Below are 13,072 nucleotides of genomic sequence, written 5' to 3' on the forward strand. Positions count from 1 at the left end.
CTTGATCCACATCTCAGCATGAAGGCTCACGTCTGTAGCCTTGTGTCATCTTCAGCCTATTACATTAATCTCCTGACTCATCTCCGTCCCTTTATCACTAAACCTAATGCTGAGACCATTGCAAGGGTGATAGGCACGAAAATAGATTATTGTTGCAGCCTATTGTTTGGCATCAATATAAAGGGAAGTGTACGAGATTACAGGTTATACAAAATAGCGCAGTTAAGAGTAGTCATGGGCACTGCATAGAGGCCATATCTCGGAGGCTCGACACGCCCTATATATTGGCTACCTGTTGAATCCAGACTACTTTATCGTCTGTTGCTAATTGTTCATGAATGCCGACTCAGTAAGATGCCTGCATATTTACAATCTTTGATTGAAGAAAAAGTCCATGTGAGATCTCTCAGGTCCAATAATACTGATCAGCTGACATTGCCCAAAAGTAACACCATTAAAGCCAGTAAAGTAGCATTTGTGATTGCTGCTCCTAGAGCCTGGAATGGACTCCCCCCGCCCCCCCTGACCCCCAAGAATTGAGGGGCCTTAAATCGACAACTTTATAGGAAGAAATTAAAAACCTTGCTTTTTAACTGAATTCATTCCTCTCTGGACTCTTTCTCAATGTTATTCTGCTATTTGTTGATCTGTTGGATTTTTTTTTTTGTATTGGCGCCCTTAAGCCTACGGGTCCATGGTTTGCACGGTATAAATTAATACAAGTATAAAAAGTAAAGTTGTTCTTTCCAGTGGTCGACTCCGTCTTCAGCCCAAGAAGCCTCGCCTTTTAAGCAGGTTTCTCCCATTCAGGCACAGACTAGCTGTCACTCACACAGCAGGGTGGCTCTCATCATGAGGATTCAGCCTGTGGTAGAAAAGCACAATGGTAGGAAAATTAAACCACTGCCACCAGCCATCACTCCACATAAGATGGGGTGTGCTGGACCTGCAAAGAGAAAGGGAAAGTAAAAGTCAATTTCACTCTACTATTCTTGGGAACTGTAGCTCACCAAAGAAAAGGTATTTAAACCTTAAGAGAAATATAAAGGATTTCTCTGACACTGCACTGAGTGTGCTGTGTGTCACCATACAAAAAGTAGATACCCATGGAGTTTGTCTGGCTCCAAAAACAAAGGAAACACATAATCCAAATCATGTCAAAATACATGAGCGGGTGAGAAAAAGGGCTCACTCCAGGGCTAAAATGAAAGTCATAAAGTCCAGCAAAAGAGCTGGGGGTCTCTAAGGTGGGAGGAATTAAGCATTAAAATTCTCCCTAACAGAGACTGAAAACACAGTCTGCAGTAAAAAAATAATGCAATAGTTGGTAGAACACGTCCACTGCCACAGCCATACCTATACGGTCGTCTATGTGACTAAAAAGTAACAGGAGTAGAAAGAAGGGGGATACTAGGTATTCCCTTGGCACTCCACATAAGGGGGCGTGCGCTACTCTCACATAGTAGAAGGTTTTAGGAGGGATACAAAGTATTCCTCTATATTTACGAACTGTAGTAACTCAAGCATAAAGAATCACAAAGGAAAACCCCAATGGGTTCTCAGGAACACTGCCCATAAAGGGCTATGTGCTGCAAAAGAACACAGATGCCTTTAAAGAGATCTGGAGGAAAGTAGACTCCATAGTAAAGTTAAAACACAGAAAAGAGTTCCAAAATTCAGAGCCAATAAGAATGAATGAGTGGAAAAGGTTTCAGAAGTCCTGCAAAAAGTGCTGGGGGTCTCGATAGGAGAGGGGATAAAGCATAAAAAGGATACATCGTCCTAACACTGGGGCTCTGCTTTGCTCACTTTCTTTTCTAAAGCTTCTTGGTCGCAAACCAGTAACTGTTTTTTTTTCTTCAAGGGGACATTATCTCAGGTCCTCTGGAGTTGACTGCACCTTTTTCTGTACATGTGGGGTAGAACTCAGACTTGGCTTTCTCTATTACCACAGCTCTGCCTAGTGGAATTGTACTGTTGATACCTTTGTGGAACATGTACCCCACTAAAGTGACTTTGGAAAGGACTAAATTGAAAACTCACATTTCTTCTTGGTCCCCAAGTTTTCTATGGAGAGTTTTAGCCTAAGCCTCTGATTTACTGTGAATTTTTAAACCACTGCATTATACACCTGGCTATTGAAATTTACTAAGTTACTGGCTATCACTGTTGGCTGCTTTTGTACTTCGGTTGTATCAGTGTAATAAGATCTTATGGGGTTGATATTGAGACTCATTTTAGCCTAACTTTTGTTGGCCTTCTGGGCATTGTTGGTTAAACGTTAACCATATTGTTCTCCCTCTAGGTGGCATAGGATGTGTATAGTGCACATTTGTATTATTGCCTTAGTACGTACAAGCAATGTGAGGATTTATTGTGACTATTCATCTGTTACCATTTGGGTCCTAAACATGATTCCGTAAATATGATTTACTGCTGTCTAGGGATCCCTTTTTCTCCCCAGCCCATTATAAGAATTGTGTCTACCACCAGGTAGTGGGTATATATTGAGCTAAATAGTGGGTATGGTCTTGCATGGGCTGTTACTGTTTTTATATATGCACTGTGTTAATATGGGTTGTCTTTAACCCAAAGTACTTATTTGACCTTGTGGATATTGTTTGTGTGATTTTATAATGAAGTGTTTCTTTTTCAGTATACCAATGTAGTGTATTCCCTGGGGGTAACAATTGTGAGCCTACCTCCTCCCTTTATTTATGCCGGACTGCTCTGCCCTATCTACAGTTTGGGCGGGCTATTTTTTGGATGGAAACCGCGTCTTGCCTTTAGGATAGATGGTTTTACATCCATCGCCACAGGTCAATGGACGAATCTCAACGTATACCTAGAGGCGCTCAAGGGCACATTCAGGATTTTCATTTCCCATGCGCTCTTCAATGAGGGTCACAGGAGCCTTGCACCATTGAGCTTTGCCCGAACAGGCTTGATTTCATGGAGAAAAAGTGCAGTATACCTCCTTGCCCTGGCTTCGTTATTAGGTTGCTTCGATGAAAAGTAAACAGTCAATATCAATATGAAAGAGAATTTAAGCCCACAGACATTTGTCCTAAATGTGCATTGCTGGTGAGGCCCATTATTGATTTGTGTTAGAGCATCCATCATCATGGTTGCTCATTTGTGAGGGATTTTCAATAGAAAGTGTTTTTTCAAAATAAAATTGGCAGATGTAGTACGATACAAAACTTGGATATGTATGCGCACAGGCGGGACATCACTCTGCAGTTTATAAGAAATAAAACAGTAATATTTACCTTACCTCTCGTCTGATGATTGTGCTATCTCTTCCCCAATCAACTTTGGTCGTTGTGCCTGTTGTACTCTAATCATCTGCAACAATTGGTCGGCCTCACAATCGGGGAGGGTACCCTTAATAACAAATATAGAATAACCTAGAGAGAATAGAACATATGACCTCAGATAAGCATTAACAAGCACATGCTATCAAATACCAAGATTAAATAAAATACATGTAAATAAAAATAGGATAAAGCGCAACCAAATAAAAAGACATTTTAATTCCAACATTCTTGTTGTATTTAATCAAAACAACGAAAATAATACACATAAAAGCCTTATGTATTATGCTACAATGCACTTTAAATGAATGCCAAGTGGACAGCCAAATCATTTAAAAAGGGGCAACAATTTTCATTTTTGACTATTATTCATGACTTTGGTGGGAAATGCCTCGAGGGGTTAGTCTGAAAAACACTTGGATACAGATTGCTGAAGTTTTATTCCAATACAAATCCCAAAGGCATGCTGAAAAATGTTTCAAAAAAAGGTTATGACTGAAACCAGACATTGCCCATTCTTTTCCACTTTAATGAGTCAGTGAGGAAAGAAAACTCTATGCAGCCTTAGCAATGCATGCAGTATTAGGCAAAGCCATTTAATGTCAGGGATGTCATTTCACTAAAATGCCAAGTCAGGGACATCATTTCACTAAAGTTCCTGGGGAAGCAAAAGTGACATCAGACGGCCCTTAACCTCTGATGCCATCACAGGAAGTGATGCCATTGGACCCCCAACCCCAAGTGACATCTCGTGAAGTGATGGCACACAACCTTTCACGCCTTGACAAAGCAGGACGTGGCATCACACAGCAGTGTTCCTCAGTACACTAAGAAGAGAACAAGTTACTTACCTATGGTAACATTATTTCAACTGGATGTTCCCCCCACTTATTCCTCAACTTATGATAGACTCCCAAAGCATTGCTTGAATTTCTGGAGGAGGCAGTCAGAATTTTCCAATCTTTAATAATAATTTAGGAGCTCCTCATTAATCTGTGTCGACAGAATGTAACACCTCCTTCCCAAAAACACCTTCCTGGCCAGAGGAAGAGTCCAGACTATAAAGCAAGGTGAATGTATGGCCGGAGGATCATGTGGCTGCCACACACACATCCTGAATTGGGACTCCCCCTCTGTAAAGGCAGAAATAGCAGCCGTGCCCCTGGTCGAATGTGCTGTGAGACCTTGAGGCAGATCTTTTTCAGCTAATCTGTAGCATTCACAGATTCCCAAGATGATCCACCTACATAAGGTTTGTTTTGAGACTGCCACACCCAACTTATGGCGTGTGTAAGCATCAAAAAGTTGATCATCTGATCTTAATTTAGACATCCTGGAAATGTAGAAGCTAAGTGCATGTCTTGGGTCAGGCCTGTGTAACCTCTCCATTCACTTTCCAGGATGAGGTAGAATATAAAAAGAAGGTAGACTGATTTGAGTTACGTGAAACTCAAGATAATTTTTGGTAAAAAAGTAGGTTTAAACTTAAGGACCACTATCTCCTTAAAGAAGACTGTGTAAGGAAGCTTGCAGGACAAGGCTTGAAGTTCGCTCAGCCTACAGGCTGATGTAAGAGCCACTTAAAGGATGGTTTTTAAAATTAACAACCTTAAAGGGCAGGAGTGAATAGGGTTGAATGGAGCACATATTAGAAATGTCACAATTAGGTTGAAATCCGAAACCGGGACTTGAAAAGGGACTGGAGGAAATACATTTGTCAATCCTTTCAAAAACTGTATATACAATGGAATTTTGAACATAGATAACTCTTCAGAGGACTGCTTAAAAATAGATAGCGCTGCCAGATACCCTTTAATTGTGGGACTCTGGAGCCCAAGATTAGCCAGGTGTAACAAGAATAACACCACCATAGGTGAACTGCATGTAAAAAAAAAAGGTCCACATTCTTATCCCTGCACCAGCTGCAGAATTTGTTCCAACAGCAGCCGTATAAGGATTTTGTTACTGGCCTTCTGGCCCAAAGCAAAATCTCCATTATGTCGTCCGAGAGGTCCCACTCCTTATATCTCAACTACTCAGAAACCATGTGTGAAGTCTGAGTGTCTTGACCTCTGGAAAGAGTACACAACCTTCCTCTCACGAGAGAAGATCCTCCCTTTGTGGCAGACGTTTTGGCGAGCAGATGTCCAGAAGGTACTGGTACCACGTCCTCCTACCCAATCCGGAGCAATTAGGATCATGGACTTCCTGAACTTTCTCAACCTCCTGATTACTTGAGGAATGACGGAGACAGGAGGAAACACATACAGGAGTGGAAACTCCCAGTCCACTACGAACGCGCGTCCCCTAGAGCTCCTCTTGGGGGAAATTCCCTGGAGCAGTACAGCTCGCACTTCTGGTTGGGACTAGTCACAAACAGATCCACTTCAGGGGTCCCCAAAGGGTGAAGAGCTCTTGAAAGACTTCCTGAGCTAGTTCCCACTAGTGGGAGACTGCTCTGCCTGCTCAGAGCGTCCGCTGCTGTGTTCTCCTCTCCGGCTAAGTGAACATCCGACAGGGAGATCCCTTCTTGAATTGCCCAGAACCAGAGCTGCATTGCCTCTCTGCACAGTGGTAGTGACCCTACACCACCTCACTTTTTGAGGTAGTACATGGCCACTGTGTTGTCGGTAATTATCAGGACATTCTTTCCTGGTACGTAGGGCAGGAAGGCCTTCAGCGCTATTCTGATTGCCCTCAGCTCTAAAAGGTTGATGTGTAGTTTGGACTCTGATGAAGACCAACAACCGATTATCAGATCACTGGTGTGGGCTCCCCACCCCATGAGTGAGGCTTCCGTCACTATAATTATTTCAAGCCACGGTTGCCAAAAAGGTTCTCCTTTTAGAACGTTTTTTTGGCAGGTCCGCCACAGAAGGTCTTGTGCTACTCTGCTTGGAACCCAAAGAAGGTCTCACATCCTGCCGAGAATTGTGACCATTGAGTTCTGAGAGCCCATTGCATAGATCTCATTCTCAGGCAAGCCTCTGGCACCAGGAAAATGCAGGATTCCATGAGGCCAAGCAAACTAAAAAATATCTAAGGCCAGAAGACGCTGGGCACTCTGGAATTTGCTGACCATCTTCAGAATGTCGGGTGGTGAGGCTTTTCCCAAGGGTTCCATGTTCTTTCATCGCCAGGAATTATAATTTCTGCCTTTATAACGAGTACATAGTAACGAAAAGGGTCCTTCCCCACCTATTTTTGACTATTCCCGACCCCCTAATACTTTATCTGCCCTTTCCCACCCCCGACCCCCCAAAACATTTCGATTACCCCTTTCGTTATTATGTACTCGGTAGAAAGGCAGGCGTTAAAATACCTGCCGATGAAAGGACGGTATACGTTTCCCAAGGATGCGTCTAGGACTGCCCCAATGAATTAGAGCCTTTGAGATGGTATAATGAGGGACTTCTTGTAATTGAGGGAGAAGCCTAGTCTGTGGAGGGAGTGGCAGGTGGAGCTGAGGGAGTACGGGCCCTGATCAGCCAATCGTCCAGGCAGGGGGAGACGTGAATCACCCCTCTTCTGAGACTCGCTGCCACCACCGCCATCAACTTGGTGAAAACCCTTGGGGGGGTCAAGTCAGTCCAAATGGCAGAACTCGAAACTGATAATGAGAACCGCCAACAGCGAACCTCTTGTTTGTGATGGATTGACACATAAAAGTAAGCATCCTGAAGGTCCAATGATACCATCCAGTCTTGGAGTAAGAGGGCTTGAAGGATCGGAGAAAGGGTAATCATCTTGAACATGTCCTTCCTGAGCAACTTGTTCAAGTCTCAAGTCCAAAATGGGTTTCAATCCTCCGTCCTTCTTGGGGATAAGGGAGTAAGGAGAGTATCAACCCTTGTTCCTCTCCGCCATAGGTACGGGTTCTATTGTACCTTTCTCTAGCAGGGTCAAGAATTCCTGCTTAAGGAGCGGATCTGGAACTTTGAAAGAGCTGTTCCCCGGTGGATGACTGATGGTAAATTAGCCGTTGCCTAGGCAGTCTTAGTACCTCTACCCCGTGCACCAGAGGGGAATCTTCTCTCAGCTCTTTGATTCGACAGTGCATTCCCTCTTCCAACTGAGGAGGGATAGCAAAAGGACCTGCCCCTCCAAGCCGATCCAGTGGGGCGATGTTGCAGTTGCCCAATTGCAGCACCCAGGGATTTGAATGCTGCTTTGGAGGTCAGCATCTTCGAGGCTTTGGTCTGCCTTGCTGCCAAATAAATGTGTGCCGTCAAAGGGCATGTTAAGAAGTTTGGACTGCACATCTGGAGCAAAACCAAACTTTCGCAACCAGGCAAATCTGCGCATTACAGTACTAGCGGCCATAGCTGAGACTAGTCTGGAGGGATTTGCACATTGCATCTTTTCCATCTTTAACAATGTTTACAAATCTGTCTCTTTCTTCCCCTTTGGGGATATTTTCAGCCACCATCGCTATGCAATCCCAAAGGGTGAAAGTGAATTTAGCCAGTGCACATGTGGTATTTGCTGATTTAAGGTCCACACTCACTGCAGAGAAAACCCTTTTAGCCAAAGCGTCATAACGCTTGTCATCTATGTCCAGGGCGATAGTTGGCTATGCATTTTGTTTGGATGAAGAAAAGGTAGCCTGAACTACCAAATTTTGGGGAGTTGGATTTTTTTTCAGATAACCGGGTCACTGCTCGACGCTCTGTACTTGTCAACTTTTTATTCATTGCCGGAATTAATTCAGGCGTCTCCCAGTTGCCACTCACCTTTGTAGGGCTACATGAAAAGGAAGAATAGGGTCCCCCATCCAGACTAACTGTGAGGTCGTCCTGTTCAAACAGAGGTGCAGGCCTACTCCAACCTAGATATTCTACAACCCTGGAGATCAGTTGTCTGTAGGATCCATGAGCATGGTCTGAGGGATCTGGTCTTCAAAACTCAATTTCTGGGCAAGTGTCCAACCCACTTGCAGTCTGTAGGGTTTCTTGAGGATTTTTTTTATTCTCGATCCTCATAAATCAAGGCTTTTGGGGCCCTGGTGAATCATACTGTAACCCAAACGGACGTGATCCAACATCCTCATAAATTGAGGAAAGGGACTCAAAAAAGTATTTCCTTGGTAACGGGGTGTGCGTGGTCTCTATATCCCTCGAGGGTTTTGCAATGTTGGTAGACAATGGCATACGCTGACAGCATTGAGGACTTTTTAGGCACCGACGTAGAGTCTTTCGGCACCAATTACTTTATTTTCGAAAGAGTCTTTTCTCTACTCAAGGCAACCTCTGAGGGCTCCGGATGAGTTTTCTCTTGGACACCCAGGTCCGAGGTCGCACAGGTTTTGTCCTTTGCCTACCTTTTGTTGCGTTTGTTAACATGGGCATGGCTCTTATCTTTCTTTGAGGGGGTTTGCGGCCGCATTCTCGAATACTTTGAGCATTTTAAGTCTGAATCTCTCCCATTCAGCCGGTGGGGCAGATTTGGTGGGGCAAGTGACCAAGAACAACGAAAATGGCGATCAGTGGCGCCTTTTCTTCGAACGCCATGAGGATGACGACGAGTGGTGTGAACCACTGCGTGACCAGGACCTTTTAGCTTTCTTTCGACGAGGAGAGACTGCTCTCGACTCGTCAGAGGATCGATTTTTTGACAGTCGTTGAAGGGGATTTATGAGACCGACCTGCAGCTAACTTCCCTCTACACTCTTTCAGGGCTTTCGCTGTCATCACTAGACAGGACTCACACACCGATGTTAAATGATTGGATCCTAGTCACCACAGACACACCCAATGGGTGCCCGTAAGGGACATTTTCGCTCGGCATTCGTCACATTTCTTGAACCTCGATCTCAGAGTTGATGACGCAGACGACAATTCCATTCTTTATCAATGAACTTAAAGGTTTCTAGTCAATGAACCGAAGAACTCCGAATAGCTCTCGCGGAAGAATTGAACTGAAGCCAACCATCGCTGCGTGCGCTATATGCCATTGATGACGTCAACATCAAGACGGAGGCCTTTGAGGGGCATCGAGTCGCCAGGCATCGACGCGCAGCAGCCACTGCTGGAAAACTTTTCCAAAGCAGCTAAAGCTTGATATGGAGATATCACAAGATAAGGTATACGTGGGAGGACACAATCCATTCGAAATATGGGTATGTTATCACTGTAATGTGATATACATTTCATACAAGAATGGATCGCCATATGCAGCATAGTGCCAAATTACTGTGAATGCAAGCAGACGTCCAAAACAACAACCTGGACTACTGTACATCACTCGGGCTAAACTGTAAACAGACACAGCATCTCGAAGATGCTTAAACCCCAAAGAGCAGATGTCCATTCCCTGCCAAGTGTCTGTCCACAGACTGGAAACAGCAACTGACCAACTTGAGTCCAATCAGAAGACAATCAAAGGCTGTATCACTTCATGCTTTTACAATTGGGAAAATATGCACAAGGATTATCTCGTCAATAGTGCACTTTGAACCATTGCACAGCAACCCCCTCCCGCAGAATCTGAATCCCCCCCCACAACCATTTTCACCACAGGCACCCCACCATCCACTGCGAGTCACTAAGGACTCTACGTCAACAGCTTTAAATGTCAGGCACCCACTCCCACCCTCCAACACCTTACACCTCCAATACCTTCCTCCAGCACCTTAATGTTTACATAGTGCCAACCTCCAGCAACCTCCAAAACCATCAACCTCAAGCAAACTAGCACTTTAAGTCTCCAGTACCCTGCTATAACACCCCAACAGTGTGAGTCTCAATTACCCTCCTCTATATCTGCATTCAATGCATTTCAACTCTTACAACACATTACGTCTCAAACACTCTGTTTCCCAACATCTGTAAGTCACTAGTACAGCATCTTAAAGTGGTAGTTCGCCTGAAATGTTATCGTCGCAATCAATCGGAGATGTAATTTCAATCACACATCGATCCATCTTAAAAGAAATTTCTATGGATCTTACCTTAGTTTTCCATCTTGGGAAATCTTATCTGTTGATCTATCGCCCTAAATTCAAGTGCCATTGTCGCAGTAATACAGATCACTCGACCCTAAAGCTGACATCACTAGTAAAAATGATATGCTCCACCTATTTTAATGACATTGGTGGGCAGCATAGCCAAACGTTGCCAGTCATCACCCACGCCATAACGTTATCTAATGCAGAACCAGGAACAAACACACATCCACACAGTACGCAAAACTTTTCTTTCTTTTCACAAAAAGGGTAAAAACGTTTATTTCAAAGAAAACAGTGATAATCGGAATGGTAGCAAGTACTTTAATTTTTGAAATAACGCTGAAAAGAGGAGATGTCTACGAAAACATCTTGCAATGGTGGTTCTGTTCAGCAATCGATTAATCACAGTCTTTGTATTGTTCACATAAAGTTCTTATTTTCCATGACTGATTTTGCATCTATGAACATTGCGATCCGTTCAGGACAAGAACAGAGTGGCTTCAGTTTTATATGCAACACTTTCACATCTGCAATCTATAGGCTGCCATGTTGCTCCTTGTTACTGCAACGGCGAAAGGCTATATTGGTGTTTTCATAGATGCGTTGTCACTAGTTTTGTCCAATTTCGGTTGAAGAAGCCGTCAACCGGAAGAATCACACCATGACATGCGCACATCAGTAAAATGCAACTGTGTAAAATCGGGAATAAGACAATTTGTTCAGTACCCACTTTTTAATATAATATACACATTACATAAATATGTTAACTATACATTGCAGTTATAATTAATACGTACAATGTCTATTTTTTGCGTCAAATTGACCATTCATTCGTGACATCGTTCATCGTGTAGCATACAGCACACTTGCCCTCCTCACTTGCCTAAACATTAATTAAAATTTGCTTACATTGTGCATTGGGTTTCTATTGTCCCTATGTGACGAATGACCAACCACTTTGAAAAGCCGATCTTAGCAATAGAAACCTAACTTTCCTATGTATGCTTTCAGTGCAGTGAATCTTATCAATTTCTTGTGGATATTCGCCATGTTGTGTCCTTACAATTGTTAGTGTGGTGCATTGAAGGCCAAATAACAATGAGACCCTTTATCCAGTGTTCACAGAGTTTTTTTTCTCAGGGGGCACCTGCCACAATGAGCAATATTCATGTCAAGCTGAGCAGTGAAACATTGGAATATTTAAAGTATTCGGCATATCAAAATATTTACTGCCATTGGAACGGTAACAACGAGCCTGATGACAACACTTATGGATTCTTTCACAGATACGCCTAGTCGAGATGCAGACAGGCTCGGACTACCCTGTGTGGCAATAGGGAAATGGTCTTGGGGGCGGGGGAGAAGCAATTGATAGTGTGGAGCAGTTTTTTGGGTGAAAGTGGGGCAACATTTTATGGCCAAACAGAATTAGAATACACATCAGGAAAACAGGCTTTGGCACCTTGACCCCCAGTATGCATCCTTTTGTTTAAAAAGGCGGAAATGTGTGCTTTTTGGAAACACAGAGGTCTGCCTCCTTGAAAACTGAACCAAAGGGTTTGTTTTTAGTTTTTGGCCATATTGTAGCCTTTGTGACTTTGCAAACTATTTCAACATTAATCAATGCACCTAGTTCCCAACACCTAAGTATGTCTTGCTATTCGCTAAATCACTACCCACCTTCACTGCTGTTTATAAACTCACAAACTCATTTTTGCAATTTTACTTGATGTATAGAGATGGTTACAGCATGGAATACAGATGCATGTATAAAGAAGGATTAAAAGCAGTGGTTTAATGAATAGAGGTAACACGGGTGGACCGAGACGGGGGTGCAAAGGTGGTGGAAGGGTGGACAAAGGGTCTATTTCACAACAGGATGCGTGCAATGTTGCACCCAGGGCCACACATGCAACATAAAAATAAAATAACAATACAATTCCTGCTGGTCTAAGGCTTACTGGCTCATGTGTACATCTATTACAGCAATCATCTTTTCTACATCGATTTGATGAGTATTTGTAAGGTGACTATGCGACAAATAGTGTTACCAAGCGCAATATGACAAAGTGGGTAGGGAAACAAGGGGAGTAACTAAACAATTGATAAATAGTAGTCCGACTAGGCCTTGTCACATTTGTATCGTGCAAGTGCAGTTAGAAGTGAAGGAGAGAGGGAAGGGAGAGTTGACCAAGGTATGGGCAGGAGCTACTGCGGCCCAAGAGGGGTGGTGCCAGGGGAGGAGGCTACTGGCTGAGTCATTGGGCGAAGGGGCCTCAAGGGGTGGATGCCCACACGCCAGGCCATCAGGTGGGGGGACCAGAGGGCAGTGCTGCTTAGGGTGGCTGTTCGTGTCGACTTGGCAGAGGGATTGGTAGCCTGTAAGACTCTGAAAAACCAGGCCGCCAGTCACAGTGGCTCTGGGCGACCACCGGGAGCCAGTGGAGAGATTTTAAAGCTGGAGAGATGTGGTCCCTGTGCTTCAGGCCAAGGGTAGGTCTTGCAGGCTTATTCTGTATTAGTTGCAGGGGGCGAAGGGAGGAAAGAGGCAGATTGAGGAAGAGGCTCTTGCAGTAGCCCGGCATGGAAAGTATGAGGGATCTTAAGACATTGGGCTTCTGGGGGAAGGCAAGGAAAGGGAGAATGCCTAGAAGGAGGTGAAGTTGAGTGCGCCTTTTTGGAAAGGTCCAAGATGCAAGGTGTGAATGAGAGAGGAGTCTTGCATCACCCCAATATCTTTGGCCTCACTAGATTGTGAGTGTAGCGGGCTCAAGTATGGCGGCCATAGGGCTGGAGTGAAACAGGGTGC

At 44.0% G+C, this 13,072-nt stretch overlaps 1 protein-coding gene across 7 annotated transcripts in view; it reads right to left on the reverse strand.

The window, feature by feature from the left end:
• The window catches only part of ATXN3 (ataxin 3), a 616,356-nt gene that overhangs the window by 176,012 nt on the left and 427,272 nt on the right, over nucleotides 1-13,072 (reverse strand). For all 7 annotated transcript variants that reach the window (XM_069637843.1, XM_069637844.1, XM_069637849.1 and 4 more), the window contains one exon: nucleotides 3,278-3,410. In XM_069637843.1, coding sequence (XP_069493944.1) covers nucleotides 3,278-3,410 — 133 coding nt within the window. The remainder of the gene's footprint in view (nucleotides 1-3,277; nucleotides 3,411-13,072) is intronic.

Source organism: Ambystoma mexicanum, chromosome 14 (assembly GCF_040938575.1).
Source record: "Ambystoma mexicanum isolate Mex_15411 chromosome 14, UKY_AmexF1_1, whole genome shotgun sequence".
NCBI lineage: Eukaryota > Metazoa > Chordata > Amphibia > Caudata > Ambystomatidae > Ambystoma > Ambystoma mexicanum.